Source organism: Ceratotherium simum, chromosome 20 (assembly GCF_057802395.1).
Source record: "Ceratotherium simum simum isolate JZ-2026a chromosome 20, ASM5780239v1, whole genome shotgun sequence".
NCBI lineage: Eukaryota > Metazoa > Chordata > Mammalia > Perissodactyla > Rhinocerotidae > Ceratotherium > Ceratotherium simum.
The window spans coordinates 41,272,174-41,297,841 of record NC_141919.1 but is presented as its reverse complement, the minus strand read 5'-3'; the positions used below and the strand labels follow the sequence as shown (position 1 = coordinate 41,297,841).

Sequence of the window (25,668 nt, the reverse complement as noted above, 5' to 3'; positions counted from 1 at the left end):
TGCCTTGTCAGAACCAGAACATAATTTCAGGATACTACCTTCTTAAATATCTTTCTGTCTCTTTCTGGTGATGTGTTGAATTAATATTCACGTCTAGAATTAACTATTCTTTGATTTGTAGGGTTTCTGAAGTAGCACCATTGCAAGGCTTCCTTTAGTTTAAATAAAATAGTCAGGTGGTCCTATAGTGTCATGATCTCCACCCTCAGCTGGGTTCTCCAGACTGACGAAAAGGCTTCTCTAAGTCCTGCTCAGCCCATCCCTCGCTCCTCATCACAGATATTCTAAGCCTTCACCATTCTCACTTCCTAAGCCACCATCTTATCCTCACTGCAAACAAGCCAGCCCCTTCGTTCATGGAAGGAAGTGCTTCAACTTCCTCCCTGCCCTGACCTTTTCTCCCTTCTCGAATCTAGCTGTATCTCCTGCGTCCAAATTTATGACCACTCCCTGTGTCTTGTATTCCATTATTCTTCCTCGGGTCCTCAGAAATACTCTCTCTTGCCTGTGACCTCAACTTCTCTTCTAGCTTTCCTTCTCTTTACCTGGCACTTTTCCCTCAGGATGTGTGTGTGCTCAGGTCTCTTCTACATTCCGTCTGCCTCCAGTTACCATACATCACCTTGAACTACCACAGTTGAGCTGTGAAAAAGTAGTAGTCTACACACAGTGTCCCCACTTCCTTGCTAGCCTATTCACTACTGGTTTTCCTCCTGACAGTCTGAGAAGCCCTTCCCGGGCTCCTTTGCAGGCTCTTCTTCCAGAGTTTATTTCTCCAGCTTCTCACCACAAATCCCAGTGAATTGCTTTCAGTGTTTCCAAACTTCTGTGCCTTTGCACGTGCTCTCACCTCTGCCTGGAACATCTTTCTCCTTTTACATCTCTATACTCCTACACCTTTCTTCAAGACTAGGGTCAGCTTTCAGCATCAATGGAGCCTTTGCCTAAGCCACCAGAATGAGTTTGGTTGCCTTTTCATTTTCTTCTGTCACCCTCTGCTTCTTTTTGCTCTTCTACACACATTACATGTAATACCTCATTTAATCCCTACAACAACTGTTTGAGGCCAGTGCTATTGTTATTCCAGTTATACAGATGAGAAAACAGAGGCCCAGATACATTAAGTAACTTTATTCAAAGTTATAGAGTGATTAAATGAAAAGTCTAGGTTTGAATCCAGGCAGTCCAATTCTAGAGACCATATCTTGAACACCTACCCCACTCCATGCTCCACCCTTAGCCTCTGAGCTTGTTGAATGAATGAACAAGTGGTAATCTTTTTTCTCTGCCAATGCAGCATAAACCTAAATAAGGCCATGACATTCTCAGGGAAGAAGAAAAGTAAGTTTGGGGGTGATAATAAGAATAACCAACAAACTTTAAAATTTACAAAAGCTCTTTGACATACATCTTCTTATTTTATCAACTCATGAAATATATTATGATTCCATCTTACACACGGAAAAGAGCTGAGACTGGCATAACCAGCACTGGCATCTTGGGCTTTATATTTTATTTCTTCTGAAGTTTTGCCCCTTAGGTCTGAGATAATATGGAAGGGTAAATTGGGAGTGTGGTAGGTTCTTTAAGAGAAAAACTAGGAAAGCTTTCACACTATTATTAACTACATTTTATGCAAGATTTCTAATGGAGTATTGGGTCAATTTCCAGAACAAAGGGGCCACACCCAAGGATACCATAATCTTTTGAAAACTCTACTGCAAGTGCTAGAGCTAGTAGTAGACACATGTCTAAAACCTGTTCTTGGGAGAAGCCAACCTCCATGTCTGCATATAATGCACCCAAGGGATATTTTTATATGGTTCCATCAGCCATCAATGTCCTTTAACAACAGTCTGATGTATTGCATAAGGTTAAAACAGTTCTTTTTTTTTTTTTTTTTGGTGAGGGAGATTGGCCATGAGCTAACATGTGTGCCCATTTTCCTCTATTTTGTATATGGGATGCTGTCACAGGACGGCTTGATGAGCAGTGCATAGGTCCGCTCCCGGGATCTGAACCTCTGAACCCCAGGCCACCAGGGCAGAGCGTGGAAGCTTAACCACTACGCCACCAGGCCAGCCCCTAAAGAGTTCTTGATATAGGAATCCATAGTTGAGTTTTAGACGAATTTCTGAATTCCCTGTAAGTTATATTCAGAAATGCATGTGCAAGGAAACACACTTTTTTTAAAAAAATTATTGCATACTTTGTTTTTTGAGGAGAGGGTCTACAGCTTTCAACAGATTCTCAAAGGGGCCTACTCCCCCTGCCCCAAGATTAAGAACCATTATTTTAGTGATGGAAACTAATTTTGATCTTGGTCTAAAAGCCAGACATATTACAAGGGAAATCTGTTCCCTCCCTCCCATCAATACCTTAAGCTACATTGAAAGAATTTTATGTTCTCTACCACAGTTTGAATTTTCCATACCATTGTTGTCCAAATAATTGAGAGGTACCTGGAGGAAAATATAGATAGCACAGTAATGCACAGTGGATTTTTATAACAGATTTGACATCCCACCTGTTTTAATTGGCATCATTTTAAAAGCAATTGAAAGTACAGTCAGGTATTCTGGGTCTTCAAGAGATGTTAACCAGGAATTGAAACATAACTTTTAAATAGAGCTGGGTTATCTAGTAGGCAGATTAAGCATATCCTTAAGGCATCAGCAAAGCCTGAGTAATTCAATTTTTTAAAAAAATCTATATTTTTTTAAAAGTGTAAAAGTAATAACCATGGGAAAAATTAGAACCTTGTTGGATTTTCTTTCACTTGTTATGCTCTTAGTTCTGTTTAACTTTTCATTACATACGAGGGTGGTGGAGGGTGTCTATCATCTTTTCAGTGATTCAGGTCTTCTTGGGCTTCCCTTTTATATACTATTGATAATTCTATCAAAAGCATGTTCTTCTCTGTGCCTCACAACAAGGTTGCAAGCGAACCCTCAAAATGGATAATTTAAGAGCTAACTGGTATTAGCTTAGGATGTGTGGCACTGTTTTAAATGCTTATATGTACATCAATTCATTTAAAACTCACAACAGCCCTATGAAGTAGGGACCACTCAGCCCCCTATTTTATAACTAAGAAAATGGTAAGATTTTTCCAGTAGGAAGGAGAGGTGTAGGGGGAGGGAGAGGAGCAGCCCCAGGACAGTGTGTGAGCCTGGTCTCTGAATCACTATGCAACTCTGTCTCTAGAGTGCTAAGCACTTTTTCTGATCTAGGAGGGATTATTTATTAAGAACGGAGTCTAGGGAGCCGGCCCCATGGCGTACTGGTTAAGTCCAGTGCACTCTGCTTTGGCAGCCTGGGTTCAGTTCCCAGGCACAGACCTACACCACTTGTCAAGCCATGCTGTGGTGGCCACCCACATAGAAAACAGAGGAAGACTGGCACAGACATTAGCTTAGGGCTAATCTTCCTCAAGCAAAAAAAGAAGCTTGGCAACAGATGTTAGCTCAGAGCGACTCTTCCTAGCCAAAAAAAAAAAAAAAAAAAAAGAATGGAGTCTATCTGAAAGTAAGACCAGAAACTATAAAACTCCTGGAAGAAAACATAGGCAGTAAGCTCCTTGACATTACCCTTGGAAATTTTTTTTTTGGATCTGATTCCAAAGGCAATGGCAACAAAAGCAAAAATAAATAAGTGGGACTACATCACACTAAAAAGCTTCTGCACAGTGAAAGAAACCATCAACAAGATAAAAAGGCAACCTACTAAATGGCAGAGGATATTTGCAAATCATATATCCAATAAGGGGTTAATATCCAAAATATATAAAGAACTCATATAACTCTATAACAAAAAAAATCACACAATCTGATTTAAAAATGGCCAGAGAACTTGAATAGACATTTTTCTAAAGAAGACATACCCATGGCCAATAGGCTAAACATCATTAATCATCAGGGAAATGCAATCACAACCACAAGGAGATACCACCTCACACCTGTCAGAATGGCTATTATCAAAAATGACAAGTGTTGGTGAGGATGTGGAGAAAAGGGAACCCTCAGGCACTGTTGGTAGGAATGTAAATGGTGCAGCCACTTTGGAAGAGTATGGAGGTTCCTCAAAAAATTAAAAATAGAACTACCATATGATCCAGCAATTCCACTTCTGGGTATTCATCCAAAGAAAATGAAAGCAGTAATTCAAAAAGATATATGCACCCCTATGTTCATTGCAACATTATTTACAACAGCCAAGATGTTAAAACAACCTAAGAGCCCATCCACCAATGAATGGATAAAGAAGATGTGGTGTATATAGATATATACACATGAAACACTACTCAGCCATAAAAAAGAATGAAATCTTGCCATTTGCAACAACCTGGATGGACCTTGAGGGTATTGTGCTAAGTGAAGTAAGTCAGAGACAGACAAATACTGTATGAGTTCACCTATATGTGGAGTATAAAAAAAAAATACAAAACTCAGAGAACAGATTGGTGATCTCCACAGAGGTGGGAGGCTTGAGACTGGACAAAATGGGTGAAGGAGACCAAGAGATACAAATTTCCAGTTATAAAATACATAACTCATGGGGATGTAATGTACAGTGTGGTGACTATAGTCAATAATATTGTAATATTGCAAATTTAAAAGTTGCTAAGAACGTGAATCTTTAAAATTCATATCACAAGAAAAAAATTTTATAATTTTACATAATAACAGATGGTAACTAGACTTATTGTGGTGATCATTTCGCAGTGTATACAAATATCGAATCATTATGTTGTACACCTAAGACTAATATAATGTATGTTAGTTATACTTCAAAAAAAAAAGCAAATGGAGTCTACCAGTCCAATGACCCCTTTGCCACTTTCCTATCTGCTTATAGGCAGAAATCTCCACCATCCCTGTTGAATAGACCTCATCTTCTGGGGGTCAGCCCTTATACCAGGCACTAGTACCAGGCATTGCGCAAGTCTGGGAGACTCTCGCCCCCGACATCCGTTTTACACGTGTGTGGGGGGTGGGGGCCAGGGGAAAGGCTGGCAGGCGGGCAGATTCTCCAAAATGAACGTTTGAATTAGGATTTCTGGCATTGTGGACCCAGCAGGAGAAAGCCAAGTGCTGAGTGGTGGAGAAGCGAGCATGTCCTCTAAAAGAAGGGAAGCCTCATAGTCATACCGTGATACCGACCCTCAGCCGTTTCTTCTGATTAAAAGAGGAAGCAATACTTTGCCTATACTTCAAACACCCTGGTTCGAACATGGCAGTTAGGAATCCTGTGCAGCTTTCTAATGCCAGGGGGTTGTACAGGGGAGGAAGGAAACGAGGGAGAATCTGCGCCTTATGAAGTGAACTCGCTCGAGCCCCGTGTGCGCCTGTGCTGGAGTGGGGAGCGCGGCGCCGGGAGGAGGGGCGCGGGGACGCGGCAGAGGCAGGTGGGGAGGGGCCCCGGGCGCCCTGCCCCCTCCGCTTCTTCGGGCTGCTGGCACGGATTGCTTCCGGCCGGTGCCCCCGGGCGAGCTGCCCACCGGTGACGGCAGAGGCCCCGCGCGGGTCGACTTCAGGGGATGTGACATCTGCAGCGTGTTCCGAGCCCAGGGCGCCTCCTCGGAGAACACTTGAACGCGCTCCCGCCGGGGGAGTCGAGGGGCAGAGTCGGGGGCTGGCGGAAGGCGGAGGCAAGAGGAGGGGCCGGCTGGTCACGAGAGGCTGGGGCGGGCCGGTGGCGCTCGGCGGCGGCGGGAGGGAGGGAGAAAGCGAGGGGCGAGCCTTGGGGAGCAGCATGGAGTCCTCCGCCGACAGGTTGGCCACCGCCGCCGCCCGGGGTCGGGCCGAGGAGGTGCGGGCGCTGCTCGAGGCGGGGGCGCCACCCAACGCGCTCAACCTTCACGGTCGGAGCCCGATTCAGGTGAGTCGGCGGGAGGAGGGGATGGGGGCGGCTATAGAGGACGAGGTTTGCAAAGGAGTCGGAGCCAGGTAAGCGCTTCGATTCTCGGTAAAGGGGAGACTTCCTGGAGAGTTTTCAGATGGAGTTTGGAGTCGGAGACCTCCTCTTGGCGACGCCCCGGGGGCTCAGGGAGCCACGGGAGAAATGAGGAGGCACGTGGAGTGCAGATCTCTAGACTGGACTGTAGATTTGGAGGGGAGAGCCTATTTGTGTTAATATAGACGGAGATGTGTTCTTTGTCAGACAAAATGTACGAACGTTTGAAATAAAACGCAAGATTTTAAAGAAATCTAAGATTTGCTGAGACTACTTTGCTCGGAACTCACAGAGTCCTCAATGGAGCCTACCATCTTTCTTGCGAGGGGAGATTTCAGTGGAAATCTACTACTGTATATGTTGGAATAAATGTCCATTGGAATTATTCAGAAGCAACTACATATTGTATTTATTATTTTAACTGAGTAAGGAAAACATATGCTTGTGAGAAACTAGGAATTACAGACAGATATATATGAAGAAAAACATTAGTGTGACCTAGCCTGAAATGATATCAATTTAATTACCATTTTGGGGGTATCTCCTATTATTTTTGCTATTTTTAGCTTACTTGATATAGATTAACATATTTGGGGTAGAGTTTTCAATTCCTCATTTTTGAGAAATGCCTTTTTTCTCCTCCCTACCCTAGTTTTGTGTGTGTGTGTGTTGGGGGGAGGGGGATTGTGTGTTCTTGGTTGTTGTTTGCCTTCACTAGCTTCCTAAATTTCAGACTAAAAACGAATTCTTCCTGGCAGTCGCCACCCTAGTTTTATTCTTGGTGTCGACAGTGATTTCTGATTCTGAAAAATAAATTTATAGGAAACAAATGCACGTTGCAAAAACTCCAGCATAACAAGACAAAGGAAAGTAATTCTATTTGGAATTTCACAAATTTCACAAGCGAATCTTCCTTTCCTAACTCTATGCTACATAGGATAAATTCCATACACTTTAAAATACAGAAATAAAAAACAAAACCAAAATGCCTTAAAACTTGAGGTTGTTTGAGATTTGAAGTGTGGAGAGATGTTGAGACTAGAGAGGTTGCGTGAGGGTAGAAGTGAGGCATGAGTCCTTTAAAAATAAGGCACACATGATTCTTAATTTGATATCTCTAAAATTTTGCCAGCGCCTTGGAGACTGGGAGTTTGGCCTTGCAGTTCTAGAATATGTTAGAAGAGACTTTATTTGTTTACATACAAAAAGAAAAAAGGAAGTTGGATAATTAGTTTTCACAATTTTTTAAATAGGGAAGATAAGAGCATAGAGAAAAGGGGACATGATTTTGGTTTAGAACACTAACCAAATTTGTGTTTAATATAAAAGTACTTAGTTTATAGAAATTACTAGTGAATTTTATTCTATTTTATTAACAGGTTATTTTAAATTATTAAATTAAATTTAATGTCTTATCAAATAGATTTAAGCACTCTACAAATATTCATTTAATTGATTCATTTTCTTTTTTGCTTTGGACTGCTATTATTATTATTTAAATATTAGGTTACTTTTCAGACTTTTTTTTTTCAATTATTTTATTGATGTCATAATGGTTTATAATGTGCTATTTCTTAGTTTTTAATACTGTAAAACATAATAAAAACTTTTAAAACCAGTTTTATGACCAAGATGAAGGACTTCATTGTATAAATTTTTTTTTATCCAATTTTCATTATATTTTCACCTGCATTGTATACAGATATGGAGATTGACCTCTTCCAAGAACAGGTTTTAGACAAGTATATACTAGCTCTGCCACTTGTAGTAGAGCTCCCAAAAGATTACTCACTCCATAATCTATTAGAAATCTTGTGTAAATAAGTAGTTAATAATAGTGTGAAAACTTTCCCAGTTTTTCTTTTAAAACAGTGCATTGTTCTAATGCACTACAATAGTTTTTCTTTCTTTCTGTAGCTGTAATTTAGTTCATTTACGTCTTCTCTCTGTCTTTTTGAAAATTAAATCAGTTTCACTTTCTCCAGGACAAGAATCAACGGCCATAGTATAATTTATTATGATTCCTTGCTTTCAACAAATTAAGCAATTCGTATTTAATACAGAATGAAACTAAAAATAAGTACTCTCTCTTTATACAGTCACTATTGTACAGCTAGTATAACCAAATAATGGTTACCCTAAAAAAAAATTTTCTACCACCACCACCCACCATGCAACACTTAGATTGCAAGGTTGCTGTGGACACTATTTAAAAATTCCTCTTTGGTAATGGCTTTGTGTCAGAGATAATTTAGCAACTAAATGAGGTGAGCACCTCCAGTTTAATGAACTTCCAAGGTGTAAACTTTAGAAATGTCTTAATTTCCTATTTCTGCTGTAACAAATTACCACAAATTTAGTGGCTTAAACCAACATAAATTTATTACCTTACAGTTCTGGAGGTCAGAAGTCTAAAATGGATCCATAGGGCTGCATTCCTTTTGGAAGTTCTAAGGGAGAATCCATTTCCTTGCCTTTTCCAACTTTTAGTAACTGTCAACATTCCTTGGCTAATGGCCCCTGCATCTTCTTTCTGACCTCTGCTTCTATTCTTATATCTTCTCTCTGACTGTGACCTTCTTATAAGAAGATTTGTGATTACATTGGGCTCATCCTGACAATCCAGGTTAATCTCCCTCAAAATCCTTAATTTAATCATATCTGCAAAGTCCCTTTTGCCATGTAAGGTAATATATTCATAGTTTTTGAGTATTAGGAAGTAGATATCTTTGGGGGGGCATTATTTAGCTTACCATAGGAAGGAATTTGGGGGCTGGTTACACAGACCTTCTCATTTTATACTTGAAAAAATTGAATTTTAACATTCCAGGAAGCTAAGAATAGCTTAAAAGTTTTGCAAGAATTAACATTTTGGTGTTCTGGGGTTTTTAAATTTTTATTTTCACTTTTTAACAATTTCCACATTCTGGGCTTGGATATACAGCAGTGGACCATACAAAATCTCTAGGCCTTACATAATTTCATATCAAAATGAGGGGGAAATACAGGAGGTTAGGCTGTAGCAAAAGCCAGTTTGTCCCTCACACCTTTGCTGTTGTGATGCCCCTGGCAGTGTTCTGTGTGTGGCTGAACTCCTTCCGAAGAAGGTTGGAGAATATAATGGAATTCAATGTAATGTGTAGAGAAAATGGAATGGGTAGGAGAACTGGCTACGTGAGTTGGTAACTGAAAGCAAATAAAGAGGAACTAGACACCTGTGGATTGTACCGGTGTCTGCGCGGGGTGGGGGCTTCACAAATCATTTCTTTATATTCGTCCTGCCCCTGCCACGTGCCCTCGCCCTGACCACGCTGCTCTCCCCCGCAGGTCATGATGATGGGCAGCGCCCGCGTGGCCGAGCTGCTGCTGCTCCACGGCGCGGACCCCAACCGCGCGGACCCCGCCACCCTCACCCGACCCGTGCACGACGCGGCCCGGGAGGGCTTCCTGGACACGCTGGTGGCGCTGCACCGAGCCGGGGCGCGGCTGGACGTGCGCGACGCCTGGAGCCGCCTGCCCGTGGACCTGGCTGAGGAGCGGGGCCACCGCGACGTCGCCCGGTACCTGCGCGCGGCCACAGGGGGCACCGAAGGCGGCAGCCAGGCCCGTACCAACGCCGCGGAAGGTACCGGAGGTGAGGTGGCCGTTCTAAGAATTTGAACCCAGAGAGCTTCCGAAGCCCAGCGCACTTCTTCCCAGAAGAGAACTTTGGCTCCGGGAGAGCGGGGCCTTGGCTCTCGCCTCCGCTCACACATGGTCAACCAGTGGGACAGCCCCAGTCTCCCGATCGGGCTGCCTCGCCAGGGCTGCGGGCGGGAAATAGCCTGAGATGGACTTCCGCACGCTAAAACTCATCCCATAAACCGTGCCCCCGCCCCCTAAACACTCACCCTCTCCGCGGCTCAAGGCCTAGACTGCGGAGCATTGAAGACTCGAGGCTAGAGGTCTAGTGGCCCCTCTTCCTCCCAACTAGCTCCCTAACCGCGTCCACTCTGCGACCCTTAGTTTCCCCATTAGCTTACGTAGGTCGCTGGACCAACCCTGCGATTTCCAAAACCGCGTGCGCGTGGCATCGTCTGGCAGAGATCTGGCATTCCCCGCTCTATTGCAAAATTCTACTAAATCCAACTCTCCGCTCTATGCGGTGGAGTTTTCCAGAGCTCCCCCAAGGGGTTCTGAGGTCAACTAGGATGGAGACCTCTCCAATGCTCGCAGTCTGCACACCAGGATTTGCTGCATGCTCCGGGAAACAGAGACCCTCTCTTAAGCTTTTCCCTCTCTTAAGTTTTCTGTTTCTTCGAGAGAGATCGCTGAGACAGGGAGATGGATATGTGGTCTTTCTTGCTTCTACTTCTACGATCACAAGGCCTTCTTTTCCCCACCTCCACTCCTGCTTGCCTAAAGTACCAACTTGACTGTTTTCTCCTGAAGGGGCAACCATTTTATGATCAATCTATATATATGAAGCAATATACGAAATTAACACGAATATTTAAGATAAACCATGACTTTGAAGATACTGAAATCTATCTTACTTTGGCTGAGAACTGGGGCACTAGGCTCGCTTGGCCTTAGGGGATCCTGGGAGGACAGAGTACAGAGACTCGCTCTAGGCACCCGGCTGCGAGATGCCGTGAGTGCCGCGCCCTCCGTCTGAGAAGCGCGGAGGTCTCCTTTAGCCCGCCCACCCTCTCTCCTCCAATTGCAGCTTGCGTCCGGGACGCGGCATAGGACGAGGGGCCAATCACAGGGCTGCTGGGCGGAGCAAGAACTGGGAAGAGCCCAAGAGGAGGATTAGATGACTGAACTGGGCCACAGGCAAATGAATAAATTGAGTAACCTTTATAACCAAACCTAAGATATTTAACCGAAGCACACATGTCCGTCCGTCCTTCCGTCCTTCCTTCCTTCCTTCCTTCTTCCCTTCGTCCCTTCGTCCCTTCCTTCTCTTTAGTTTGGATCCTACTACGCGATCAGCCCGGTTCTAGGTAGGACACAAGCGTGAAGGAGACAAAACAGGAGTCCTGCCCTCATAGAGCTTACACTCTGGGAAATAGACCTTAAGCAACATAACAATGTATTTTCAGAGAGTGAGTTTGTAAAACCAACGTGATGGATAAGAGTGAAGTGTGACTAGGAGGGAGGGCTGTCTTAGAAAGAGTGGTCAGAGAACCGGACTGATGAAGAGAGCAGCCACTGGAGGCAGAGAAATCTCAAGCGCAAAGACTGCGGCGGGAATGAATGTGGGGGGTTAGGAGGACTGCGAGGCGGGCTGGAGCGCGTACGCAAGGGCCCTACATCATCCGGCCTCTGGCCTTCTCTCTGTGTCAGAGGCCAGATGATGCAGGAGCTTTGTAGGTCAAAGACAAGGATGTTAGATCAAAACATGGATTTTGTTCTGGAAGCATTAGGAAGCCATTAGCGGGTTTGGGAGAGGGGGTCTGGGGAGGGAGACGATAGGACTGGAACTGAAGGTTTATATACTGCCGAGCTGCGCCTGAGCCCAAGGTGCCCTATGGTTACGCGAGTTCGCTGAGTGGCGTCAGGTGCAAGAGACGCCTGGGGACGCGCGAAGGGCGAGGCGACGCCTCCACGTCTTCGCGCCTGGCGCTGTGCGTGGCAAGCAGTCGGCCCTCATAATATACGTGCCCCTTTTCCTCTAGCCACCCCGCGGGCCCTGCGGTCGAGCTCTCCGTGCCCTCGCCCAGGCGGGCCCGGAGCGCGGGAGCGGCCGGCGAGCCCGGAGCAGCCAGCCGGGCAGTGGACGCGCTGCGAGGTCAGGGAGGCTGGGAGTGCGGCGGCTGCTGGCAGGGTCCAGACTCACGGACCGCCCATGCGCTGAGGGTGGTGGATACTGAGAGGAGGTGTCCACGCAGGCGAAGCCGTCCGCGAACTTTGTCATAAGTGTCTGAATATCCGGTGGGGGACTACTAGAGAGAAGCGAGGAGGGGTCGCACATCTTTGACTTCTGGATTCTAATGTCTTTTATCTTTGTGTCATTTGCAGACAACTCCGATTTTTAAAGAATCATTGAGATCTAGAGCTTCGACACATTTGGATCTTCAATCGTCGAAGTTTGAATCCATGAACTGCCCCGCCCCACCCCATTCTTCCCTGCTATCTTAGTTCCAATTTATCATAGAGCTTTTTAAAATGCTGTGCTGCTGCTTCCCATGGATCCTTCCTCTAAATTTCCATTTATATTTACGTTTATACATTGTTATAAAAGGTGAAAAACTAACACTGTTTCTGCCTTTTCATTGAGTTGGAGTTTTCGGGAGCGAGTACCCATTCCTGAGAACCCATCTATGCGGGCACTTCCTCTTGCAAGCCTGGTGCCACCGGGCCCTGTTGTTATTACAGCCATTTTGTGAACTTTGGAAAATGAAGCTTAAATAGGTTACGTGGCCTTTCTTGCAGCAAATTGCCAGCAAATGGCAGAGCCAAGGCTCAAATTAAAAAAAAAAAAAAAGAAAAGAAAAAGTGTTCTTTCATTTACAGATTTATTCAGTCAACATTTATTGAGCAACTATTATAACACCCTGCCAGATGTATGGGGTGGGGGTGGGGAGTGGAGACAGACATCAACTGATAAACACCCAAACATATGGCTAGAAATTTTAACGCCAATTTCATTGAGTCGAAGCATCGTTTCTGAGACTCCCCGTTGTTTCATGTACCTCTTAAAAAGAAAACAGCTGCAGTGAGTACACAAAATGGATTATAAGACATATCCAGATCTCAGATGATATAATGTTAAAAGCTGGATCTATGAAATGCGGTAACAAGTGATGAACCGAAACTCCAGGGAGATCTCGGATAGACAGACTGTCTCACACCTGCCCTTCCACTGCTTACCCAGCTCCAGGATCCAAGACCCGCAAGGTTTTGCCTATTTTGCCTAAGCTGTCCTATCCAACAGGTGATGAGCCGGCAGAGCGTGGCCTGCAACCATGGAGCCTGGCCCTGCAGCCTGCTGGGGGCCTGCCTGAGCTGGCCCCTCATGCTGGCCCAGCGCTCTGAGACCCGCCAGCAGCGTCTCCAGTGGGCTGTGAAGATGCTGCTGACCGTTACCTAAACCAAAAGTAGCTCCCTCATTCTCTGCCAGAGCAGGGATGCTGCAGAACTTGGTCCAACTTCAGCTGGGGCCAGGAAGCCACCTGCCTCCTCCCAGGTGGGGGTACCATGCCTCCTTATTTACTTTTTGAGGTGCAATTCATGTAACATAAAATTAACTATTTTAAACTGTACAATTCAGTGGCATTGAGTAAACTCACAATATTGTGCAACCATCACCATTTATCTAGTACCAAAACATTTTCATCACTTCCAAAAGACACCCTATATCTGTTAAGCATACTAATTAAATCCTTCTTGTTCTCAGGCCCTGGCAACCACTAAGTGGAATCATACAATATGTTGCCTTTTGTGTCTAGCTTGTTTTACTTAGTATAGCATTTTTGAAGTTCATCCAGGTTGTAGCATGTATCAGTATTTCATTCCTTTTTATGGCTGAATAATACTCCATTGCTTATCTCTTCATCTGGTGATGAACATTTGGGTTGTTTCCATCTTTTGACTATTGAGAATAGTGCTATCAACATTTGTATACAAGCATTTGTTTGAATACTTGTTTTCAATTCTTTTGGGTGTATACTTAGGAACAGAATTGCTAGTCATATAATAATTCTATGTTTAACTTTTTGAGGAATGGCCAAACTCTTTTCCACAGTGGTTGCACCATTAAACATTCCCACCAGCTACATACAAAGGTTTTAGCATCTCCATATCCTCGATAACACTCGTTATTTTCTGGGGCTTTTTTAGAAGTGGTAGCTAACTGTGGGTTTGATTTGCATTTCCTTAATGACTACAGATGTTAAGCATCTTTTCATGTGTTTATTGGCCATTGTATATTTTCTTAGGGGAAATGACTATTCAAGTCCTTTGCCCATTTTTAGATTGAGTTGTTTTTCTTTTTGTTGTTAAAGTTGTAGAGTACTTTGTATATTATGGGTAATAGACCGTTATCACATACATGATTTATAAATATTTTCTCTCATTCTGTGTGCTGTCATTTCACTTTCTTGATAGTGTCCTTTGATGCACAAAAGATTTTAATTTTGGTGAAGTCTAATTAATCTTGTTGTTCTTCTGTTGCTTGTGCTTTTGGTGTCATAGCTAAGAATCCATTGTGAAATCCAAGTTCATAAAGATTTACGTCTATGTTTTCTTCTACGATTTTTATAGTTTTATGTCTTGCACTTAGGTCTTTGATCCATTTGAATTATTTTTTTGCATATTGTGTAAGATAGAGTTCTAACCTTATTCTTTTGCATGTGGATATCCATTTGTCCAGCACACTTTGTTAAAGAGACTATTCTTGAATAGCCTGGGATCCTTGTCAAAAATCAGCTGACTACAGACGTATTGGTTTATTTCTGGACTCTCAATTCTATTCCATTGAGATACATGTCTATCTTTACATCTGTTCCACACTGTTTTGATTACTGGAGCTTTGTAGTATGTTTTGAAATTGGGAAATGTGAGTACTACAACTTCATTCTTCTATTTCAAAATTATTTTGATCTGTTTCAAGCTTGTATCTGGGGTCTGTTATAATTTTATATAAATTTTAGGATCAGGTTTTCCATTTTTACCCAAAAAAAGGCCATTGGATTTTCATAGGGATTGCATTGGATATGTAGATTGCTTTGGGTACTATTGCCATCTTGACAATATTGTCTTCCAATCCATGAACACAGGATGTCTTTCCATCCATTTAAATCTTCTTTAATTACAGCAATTTTTTGCAGTTTTCAGTGTACAAGTCTTGCACCTACCTGGTTAAATTGAATCCTAAGTATTTTATTCTTTTTGATGCTATTGCAAATTGAATTGTTTTCTTCATTTCCTTTTGGGATTGTTCATTGCTAGTGTATAGAAATACAACTGATTTTCACATATTGATCTTTTATCCTACAGCTTCACTGAATTTGTTTATTAGCCCTCATAGTTTTTTTGCAAATTCTTTAGGATTTTTTATATATAAGATAATGTCATCTGCAAAGAGGGATAGTTTTACTTGTTCCTTTCCAATTTGGATGGCTCTTATTTCTTTTTTCTTGTCTAATTGCTCAGGTTAGAACTTTCAGACAATGTTGCTTGGACAATCTTGTATAGAAGAAGCAAAAGCAGGCATTCTTTTCTTGTTCCTGATCTTAGTGGGAAATCTTTGAGTCTATCACCATTGAATATGATATTAGTTATAGTTTTTTCATAAATGCCCTTAATCAGACTGAAGAGGTTATCTTTATTCTTAGTTTGTTGATTTTTTTTTTGTGTGTGTGAAAGAGTGTTGGATTTTGCCGAATTCTTTTTCTCCATCAATTGAGATGATCATGTTTTTCCTTCATTCTGCTAATAGGGTATATTACATTGATTTTCACATGTTGAACCCCTTGCATTCCTGGGATAAATCTCACTTGGTCATGGTGTTTAATTCTTTTAACATTCTGCTGGATTTGGTTTGCAAGGATTTTTTGCATCTATATTCATAGGGGATATTGGTCTGTAGTTTTCTTGTGATGTCTTTGTCTGGTGTTGGTATCAGGGTAATGTTGGCCCCATCAAATGAGTTAGGAAGTGTTCACTACTCTTCTATTTCCTAGAAGAGTTTGAGAAGGACGGGTGTTAATTGCTCTTTAAACGTTTGATACCATTCACAAGCGAAGCCATCTGGTCCTGGGCTTTTCTTTGTCAGGATGTTTTCGGCTAGTGATTCAATCTCTTGTTGTAAATCTGTTTAGATTTTCTTTTCTTTTTTTTTTTCTTTCCTTGAGTTGGTTTTGGTAGTTTGTGTGATTCTAAGAATTTGTCCATTTCACCTAGGTTACCTAATTTGTTAGCGTATATTGTTCATAGTTTTCTCTTATAATCCTTTTTGTTCCCTTAAGGTTGCTAGTAATGTCCCCATTGTACTGTATTTAAGTCATCTTTTTCTTCGTTGAGCATTCGCTTGGTTGCTAAACCTTTGACTATTTTCCAGTCCCCAAAGTCAATTCTGACGCTTATCTTTCTGGTCTTTCTGTGTAGGGATGGGCCCTTGCAGCTCCCTACTCTGCCATTTTCACTGATGTCACTTCTATTTTTTGTTTTGTTTTAGAGCCGAACGGCCAGATGCCTCTGATGTGGCAAGTCCCTTCCTCCATACACCCCCGTGACTGGGACTCAGTGCCCCACGCCCGGCCTTCCCACTCTCTGGGTATCTGAGCGAGACCCCAGCGCTTCTCCGAACTGCTCTAGCTCCAACTCGCCGCTGTCTCTCTCCAAATTCTCTCCACCGTCCCTCCCCTCCCCCCTCTCCACCCCACTGTAGGAGCTCCATCTTCTCCTTTCCACAACTCTCCTCGTGCACACACAGGCGCGCGCACACGCACACACTCCCCAGCCCCTTGCCAGCAGGCGTGGGCGCCTCGGGGAGGGCGCAGGGGCCTCCTGGAAGGCCCCGGGGCCTGGGCGGGCGCGGCGCGTCTCCGGGCCCGGTCCCTAACGGGCGCCCGTCGGGCTCCACGTGCGCGCGCGCGGCCGGGCTCCCCGAGCACACGCACGCCGGCGCGCCCGCCGCGGCCGCGGAGATTCGGGGCGACTTGCCCTGGTTGAAAAGAGAGTAAGAGGGCGAGCGCAGGGGGGAGGCAGAGGGCCGGGGGCGGGGCTCCGAGAGGGCGGACGCTGCGGCGGGGGCCGGCGCGGAGGCGGGGGCTTTCCCCCAATAACGGACGAAACCCGGAGCCCGCCAGTCCGAGGAAACAGACGGCGCCCTGGGCCGCCCGCGTCAGCGTTCCGTCGGACGCGGCCCGGCTGCGGCGAAGTGGGAGCCCGCGCGCCGGAGGGCCGCCCTGGACCCACCGCGTCGCCGGGCGGACGCCGGCCGTGCGCCTCCCTGGGCCCCGCGAAGCCCGGGGCGCCGGCGGGCCGGCCTCACCCTGCGCCGCCTCCGCCGTCCCACAGGCCCCGTTAGAGCAGTAACGTTCACCTAGTAAGCACGTAAGCAGACACTTGTAAAAATCAATACTTGATCACTATTCCCCTTTTTTTCTATTTGAACTTCGAGTGAATTGTCTTACCGCAATTGAGTAGTTTTCTGAATTCTCGATTGTCCTTTCCTCACTAGCTGCCGTCGTAATTGGGTGTTGTCACAGTTCTCTCTGCAGACAAGTTGGTCTTAGAGAATTGTTTCTCTTGAGAGATTGCGGCCAAGGAACAAGTCTGAGCACGTGTCACTTTTCTATGGGCTCCTGAGATAATTTATCTTCTCTATTTGTTAATATCTTTAAGATATTTCTGAACACATTGGCAATAACCGTTCCCTAACCTCTGTCTCCGTTCAGATGGATAATGTAGCTGCCCCAGATTCTGTTTGCACCCCTGTTTACTAGAAAAAGATACGTGAGATGTGGGGGGAAGTAATGTGAGGAGTTCTAACTCTGTAAGTAATCTCATTCATTAATTCACTCAAGAAGTAATTATTGAGCACCTCTTGTACGCCAGGCACTGTGCTAGCAATAGGAGTAAAGGACTCACCATCTCAAAAGAAAGATAAAAACAAAACAGAAAGTGCTGGTGGTGTTCATAAATCTTCTAGTGTTCTGTTCTAGCTACCTCCCGAGAGAGTCTTCCTCGTGGCACGAAGAAAATTTTATTAACAGACTAAACCCACATCTGTTCCCCAACCAAGCTGAGCCTTCTTGGTTTGGTCAAGATTGCCAAAAAGACTTTTTTCTTAATGAATTGACGAACAAATCAACATGCTAGCTCTACCAGGAAGAAGCTGGTGATAGTATTTTTCCTTTGTTGGAGGAGAGGAGAGAGAAATATTGCTTCCATCATTGTAACCATTTAATGAAATTATTTTTGTTGTTGTTAGTGACTTAGGTGAGAAAACTGTTGTTATAGATGAATTTGAAGTTAGCAACCCAGGAAGTAAATCTTGGGATCCTTCTACTTTCCAACCTCTAAGTTACCAAGGCTGATTAATTGCTATATAATTTTAAAGCTATTTTAATATGTAAAAAAGTTTATTAGTTGCCATACTGTCAAGCTTTCAATAGGAATGATAAAGCAAACTAGATTTGGCCTTAGAAATCAAGGAGTCTATCTTTATAGATGGGGAACTGTGGAAATTAGTTTGCAGAAAGCTAAATAACAATCAAATAAAGTGTTTTCCCAAAGACCATTGAGATGAGATTGATGAATGGGGGGAAGATAGAAATGGGGAGAGCGTGTTGCTTTTTTACCAAGAAAAGTATCTCAAGTAAATAGTTCTCAGGAAGGAGCAGTAGTCCAATGGGTCCACCACAGAACCAAAGGTGGATACTTCTGGAAAGTGCAATCAGAAGGTGACTCAGGGTTGTGAGGGGACAATCAGCTCAAAGGCAGAGATGTCTTTTATATGGGAGAGCAGAATGAATCATTTCCATGCCCAGTCCTAAATGAAGTAGATCAATCATGGATAAAGTAAAACAGAAGGGACTAAATTGCACAGTTTCAGCTGGAAAGTAGTACTGTTTCAGGAAATGGGTTAATGCAACAGCATAACCAACCCCTGGGCAAGGCTAAAAACCACTATCTTTCGATGCCTATATGCAAATAAGATCGATTTTTCTCTTCTCTTTTTTCTTTCTTTTCCTTATGTACAAGCAAGGGTTCCTTTAGTGTTGGAAAGGGTGCAGATAAACATTGCTGAGGGGAGTAAATTTAACATCTGCAGAGGAAAACTAGCAATATCAAAGCTATTTCAAAACTATGAAAAATTTAAAGGGACATCTTTTTGACTCAGCAATTCCACCTCTAGAAATTATTTTGCAAATACATTTGCATATGTGCGAAGTAGACCATGTGTAAGAATAGTCACTGTAGCTTAGTCATAAAAGATGAAACATTTTCAATGGCCCTAAATGAGGAGGGATTAAATTATAAGGCCTCCCTAAAATTACTAATATACATTATTAAACAGAATGCAGCAGATCTATCAAATATATGATGATTTCCAAGATACATTGTTGAGTGAAAGAAGAGAGGTACAGGACAATGTATGTAAAATACTTCAAATTAAATTTTAGAAATATTTGTATATGTGCTTGTATATACGTAGAATATTTCTGGAAAGACACACAAAAAGTTGTTGGCCGTTGCCTCAGGGGAGGAAAGTTGATGGCTGGGAGCTGTGTGGAGGGGGATTTACTTTGTACTGAATACAATTTGCTACCAGTGCCCAGTGCTAAAAGAAGTATATGAACTATCTAATCCAAATAAAATAAATAACAAAGTAAGCTAAGCACTGGTAAAAGGAAGTTTTTCTAGAACTGACCACATTCTGTTTCACAAGAATTCTGCAACTGTCAAAATTGCTTTAACAAGAAGAGAAAAGAGAAAGCACCAGGGTAAGAGATTCAGTTAATCCTTTGTCTAAGCCTTAGTTTCCTCAGTTGTAAAATGGGGACAAGGGTGACTATTTTGCATGGTTGTTGTCTGGATTGAACATAAAGAGTATAAATTATTCTACATATTAGTACAAACACACACACAGACATACAGACACAGACACATACATCTCTGGCTCAGGTTTCTAGTTTCCCCAAAGCAATTTCCAGATGAAGACCAAGCTGGGCTTGAAGCAGGAAGAATTTAGGCATAACTAGCTCATCTTTTCACCAACACAGGATTTAGCATTAGCAGTAAGTCCTATCCCCTTAGACTTCATTTACTAAGCAAACATTACCTGTTGAGTACTGTGCTGGGTGCTTGGATACAATAATGAGCAAGAGAAAACTGTGCTTTAAAAAATATTATGCAGTTTATATAGGAATGCATTTGCATTCAGGTAATATAGAACACAATTAATGTTTCCTTTTGCTTGCTACTTCTCTCCCCAGAGGTAGCTGCGGATATCCTCATAAAGTGGGGGGAATCCTTTATGACTTATGGTTTTGTTTGGTGCATGTTGTTCCCCCCTTAAATAATATCATACAGTGCACATTGTTCTATAACTGGCTAACATATCAATATGTCTTGGAGATTTTTGCAAGTGAGAAAGATTCTTCCTCATTCTTTTAAATTACTGCAAGTAGCCTATTCTATGGATAAATGTACCATTTATTTAATCATCCTGCTATTGATGGACATTTAAGTTGTTTTAGTTTTTACTAGTATAAAATGCCCTAAAGAACATGGTTATACGTACATTTGTTTCATATATTCAAATGTCTCTTTTTTCTTTCTTTTGTTCTCTTAGGCTATCAATATTTGGTTGTATATGTTACAAATGTTTTTTGCCAGCTTGTATTGTTATTCTGCCAGCTTGTTTGTATTATTACTTTGTATATAGTATTATTCAACCTACAGAATTGTAAAATTCTGGTGGAAACAAATGTATCAGTCTTTTAAAAAGATGTCTTACCACTTTGTTGTCTTGTTTAAGGTCTTTTACACACCCAAAATGATATACACGTTCTCCCATATTTTCTGTTAATATTTGCATTTACATATTTTATGGACCTGGAATTTATTTTCAGTGTGTGTGAAGTTGTGGTGGGAGTATAATGTCACTCCCCCCAAGATGTCCACGTCCTAACCCCTGGATGTTAGGTCACAAGGCAAAATGGAATTAAAGTTGCAGATGGAATTAAGACTGGTAATCAGCAGCCCTTGAGATGGTATATCAGTTTCCCATTGTCACTGTAACAAATCACCACAAGTAGTGACTTGAAACAACACAAACTTATTCTCTTACAGTTCTGGATGTCAGAAGGCCAAAATAAATTTCACTCAGCTATAGTCAAAATGTTTGCAGGGCTGGTTCTTTCTGGAGACTTTGAGGGGAAAGTCCCTTTCCTTGATTTTTTCATCTTCTAGTGGCTTCTTACATTCCTTGGTTTGCGGCCCCTTCCTCTATCTTCAAAGCACATCTCTCTAATCTCTGCTTCTGTCACCATATCTCCTTTAGCTCTCTGTTGTCAAGTCTCCCTCAGTCTTCCTCTTATAAGGACACTTATGGTTATATTTAGAGCTCACCTAGATAACCAGAATAATCTACCCATTTTAAGATCCTTAATTTAATTACATATGCAAAGTTCCTTTTTCCATATAAGGTAATAATCATAGGTTCCAGGAATTCAGGCCTGGATATCTTTGGGTGATATTATTCAGTCTACAATATATAGAGAGATTATCCAGGATTATGCAGATGGGCCCAATATAATCATAATTCTTATAAGTGGAGGAGAGAGGCAGAAAAAAGAGAACCAGAGAGATGGCACTGTGAAAAAGACTCAGCCTGATGTTGCTGACTTTGAAAATGGAAGGAGGGGCAATAAGCCAAGGACTGTGGGTGGCCTCTAGAGATGGAAAAAGTGAAACATTAATTATCCCCTAGAGCCTCAAAAAGGAAAACAGCCATGTTAACACATTCATTTTAACCCAATGAGACCCATCTTAGAATTCTTTTTTAAAAATTTTAATTTAATTTTAGTTAGAACATTTAACATGATATTTACCCTTTTAGCAAATTTTTAAGTGTACAATACAGTGTTGTTGACCATAGGTACAGTGTTGTACAGCAGATCTCTAGAACTTACTCATCTTGCTTAACTGAAACTTTAAGCTCATTGAGTAATAATTCACATTTCTCCCTCTCTCCAGTCCCTGCCAACCACCATCATACATTTTGATTCTATGAATTTGACCATTTTAGATACCTCTATAAATGAAATCATGCAATGTTTGTCTTTCTGTGACTATTATTTCACTTAGCATAATGTCTTTAAAATTTGTCCATGTTGCTGCATATTGCAGAATTTTCTTCTTTTTAAAGGCTGAATAATATTCCCTTGTACTGTTGATGAATATTTATATTGCTTCCACATCTTGACTATTGTGAATGGTGCTGCAATGAATATGGGAGTGCTAATATTTCTTTGAGATCTTGATTTAAATTCTTTTGGATAAATATCCAGAAGAGGGATTGCTGGATCATATGGTAGTTCTATTTTTAATTACCATACTGTTTACCACAGTGGCTATACCATTTTGCGTTCCCACTTACATTGCACAAGGGTTCCAATTTCTCCATATCCTCAGTAACACTTGTTATCTTTTGTTTTTTGACAGTAGCCATCCTGACAGGTGTGAAATGATATTTCATTATGGTTTTGCTATGCATTTCCCTGATGATTAGTGATGTTGGAGTATTTTTTCATATATCTGATAGCCATTTATGTCTTCTTTGGAGAAATGTCTATTCAAATCCTTAGCTCATTTTTAAATCAGGTTTTGTTTTTTTGCTATTGAGTAGTAGGAGTTTCTTATATATTTTGAATATTAACCCCTTATCAGATTCATGGTTTGCAAATATTTTCTCCCATTCCGTCGGTTGCCTTTTCACTCTCTTAATTGTTTCCATTGCTGTGCAGAAGCTTTTTAGTTTGATGTAGTCCCACTTGACTGTTTTGCTTTTGTTGCCTGGGCTATTGGTGTCATATACCAAAAAAGCGTTGCCGAGACCACTGCCATGAAGCTTTTCCCTTATGTTTTTTTTACAGTTATGTTGTACACTTTCAGATCTTTCCTTTAAGTCTTAATCCATTTCCGTTGACTTCTGTAAATGGTATAAGATAAGGGTCCAATTTAATTCTGTTGCGTATGGGTATCCAGTTTTCCCAACACCATTTGTTGAAGAGATTATCCTTTCCCCCTTGTATATTCTTGGTGTCTTTGTCAAAGATCAGTTGACCATATATGCATGAGTTTATTTCTGGGCTCTCTGTTCTGTTCCATTGATCTCTGTGTCTGTCTTTATGCCAGTACAGTACTATTTTGATTACTGTAGCTTTGTAATAGATTTTGAAATCAGGAGGTGTGATGCCTCTAGCTTTGTTCTTCTTTCTCAAGATTGCTTTGGCTATTTGGGTTCTTTGGTGGTTCCATATGAGTTTTAGGATTATTTTTTCTATTTATGTGAAAAATGCCATTAGAATTTTGTTAGGGGTGCATTGATCTATAGATCACTTTGTGATATATAGATGTGATCTATAGATCACTTTGAGTAGTATGGACATTTTAATATTAATTCTTCAATTCATGAACATGGGATATCTTTCCATAATTTGTGTCTTCTTCAATTTCTTTTATCAATGTCTTATAGTTTTCAGTGTATAGGTCTTTCACTTCCTTGGTTAAATTTAGTCCTAAGTATTTTATTGTTTTTTATGCTATTGTAAATGTGATTGTTTCCTTAATTTTCCTTTCAGATAGTTCATTATTAGTATATAGAAATGCAACTGATTTTTGTATGTTGATTTTGTATCCTGCAATTTTACTGAATTTGTTTGTTAGTTATAACAGTTTTTTGGTGGAGTCTTTAGGCTTTTCTATATATAAGACCATGTCATTTGCAAACATGGAAAATTTTACTTCTTCCTTTCCAATTTGGATGCCTTTTATTTCTTTTTCTTGCCTAACTGCTCTAGCTATGACTTACAGTACTATGGTGAATAGAAGTAGCAAAGGCAGGCATTCTTGTCTTGTTCTTGATATTAGAGGAAAACTTTCAATTTTTCACCATTTAATGTGGTGTTAGCTGTGGGCTTTTCTCATATGGTTGAGGTACTTTCCTTCTATTCCTAGTTTATTAAGAGTTTTTTTTTAATCATCAAATGATATTGAATTTTGTCAAATGCTTTTTCTGCATCTATTGAGATGATCATATGATTTTTATCCTATATTCTGTTAATGTGGTGCATTACATTTGTTGATTTGATCTCAGACTTTTATCCTTCATAACTGTGAGACAATAAATTTCTGTTGTTTAAGCCACAGAATTTGTGATACTTTGCTGTGGCAGCCCTAGTAAAGTAATCCAGTAACCCTCTGGTAAAAACTCTGTTTCATTTCCAGACTCAGACCATTCAACCCAATTCATCTTTCAGATCTCAGTTTAATGGTTATTTCCTCCAGGATGCTTCCTTGATCAAGATCTTTCATATAAACTCTCATAAAATAATTTTCCCTCTCTTTTGGAGCACTTATTTACCTCAGTTTGCAAGTGCACAAATGTTGGTGTTTGATTAATATTTGGCTTTAACTCTAGCCCCTAAACTCCATGAGCCCGTGAAAGTTTCTGTTTTGCTCACGATCATATCCCTAGAGTAGATGCTCAGCAAATATTTGTTGAATGAATTAAAGCATCCCGTTGTTTTAGAAGTTAATTCTTTTTTAAAATACAAATAACCTTTGGCAAATATAATCCACCAAGCCACCAGTCATCCAGTGTTTAATATGTGCATGAAGCTTAGGCCTAAGAGGGCTCTGAGTTTTGTGTTATGAGATAATTGCTTTCTAAATGACACTTTCTAAATGACACTTTAGGCTTCTTTTTGAGTCCTATTTCTCACTCTTGTCTATTTTAGCCAATATTTTATTGACTTTGGTGGGGGGAACTTATTTATTTGAATGTTTTATTGACAGTTCTGTGGTCTCCAGAATCTTCTTCATAGTCTTTTAGCAGCAGTTGCCTCAAATACTTTTGGGGTGGTTTCTTGGCAGCATTTGCCACATTTTAATTAGTAGCCATTACGTGACATGACATCTTGGCCATACTTCTTTGTTTGGCTATGTTTGTTTTCTAGTCAAAATTTTAGAACACTAAGAAGTACATGGCCTACCTTTATTTTTAGCCCCAGGTAGCGGTAACTTGCTCTTTCTCAAATGGTAGTCACAGATAGCTAGTGCTCTCTTGAAATTAGCTAAGGATGCACCATTATGCTACTTGGGGCAGACAGTGCCTTGGGGATAAGGATGCATGGGAATGACAGCCTATGAGGTGCTTCTTGGATTTTTTTTATAGGTCTGTCTTCCCAATTGGAGGTTGGATGGCAGATATTGTGCAGAGATTTCAGATATGATGGTGGATTAAGATACTAGACAAAGCCAGAGGGGAAAATATCAGAATTCAACTGCACAACTAGTACACTCTGAAATTTGATTTAAAATTTTAGTACCTATATATTTGCAGGGTTCAACAATCAAATATTACGATACAATATTGTGGTATAATAGGAAATATATTTGGTCTTTGTCCCCCGACTTCCATTCCTGACACAAAGCTGCTAAAATCATTGGAATCTCCTGAGTGATAAGTGTCTTTTGCATACTAATAAGATGACCTATGGCTGGGGCTCCTAGATAGCTTCGTTTTGGGGGCTAGTCACTGGAAAGATCAAGCCATGATAGAAGGGTTGGAATTTTCAGTCCCTATCTCCAGCTCAGGGGAGGAGAGGGGGGCTGGAGATTGAATTCAATCACCAATGGCCAATCATTTAATCAATCATGTCTATGCAGTGAAACCTCCATAGAAACCCCCAAACTTAGACAGCTTCCAAGTTGGTGAACATATTGAGGTGCTGGGAAGTGATGTGCCTGGAAAGGGCATGGAAGCTTTATGGGATATCCCCACACACACTCCCCCCACCGCCTGCCCAATACCTTGCCCTATGCATCTCTTCATTTGACTGTTTCTGAGTTGTATCCTTTATAATAAACCAGAAACCGTATTTGTCATTTGTATAGCCAAATGACAAATTGATACACAAAATGTGGTATCATTCAGCCCTAAAAAGTAACAAAGTACTGACACATGCTATGGACGAACCTTGAAAA

At 41.6% G+C, this 25,668-nt stretch overlaps 1 protein-coding gene across 1 annotated transcript; it reads left to right on the top strand.

The window, feature by feature from the left end:
* Window positions 1-5,232: 5,232 nt before the first annotated feature.
* On the top strand, window positions 5,233-12,196 carry LOC101388072 (cyclin-dependent kinase inhibitor 2A). Its single transcript, XM_004428415.3, has 4 exons — window positions 5,233-5,238; window positions 5,359-5,880; window positions 9,283-9,589; window positions 11,962-12,196. Exons 1-4 carry the CDS (start codon window positions 5,233-5,235, stop codon window positions 11,976-11,978), a joined length of 852 nt encoding a protein of 283 aa, XP_004428472.2. The 3' UTR covers window positions 11,979-12,196.
* Window positions 12,197-25,668: the final 13,472 nt, after the last annotated feature.

Excerpts from the sequence above, each read along its gene's own strand:
- LOC101388072 (XM_004428415.3), top strand. Across the intron at positions 5,881-9,282 it reads ACGGTCGGAGCCCGATTCAG|GTCATGATGATGGGCAGCGC; the intron begins GTGAGTCGGCGG and ends TCTCCCCCGCAG.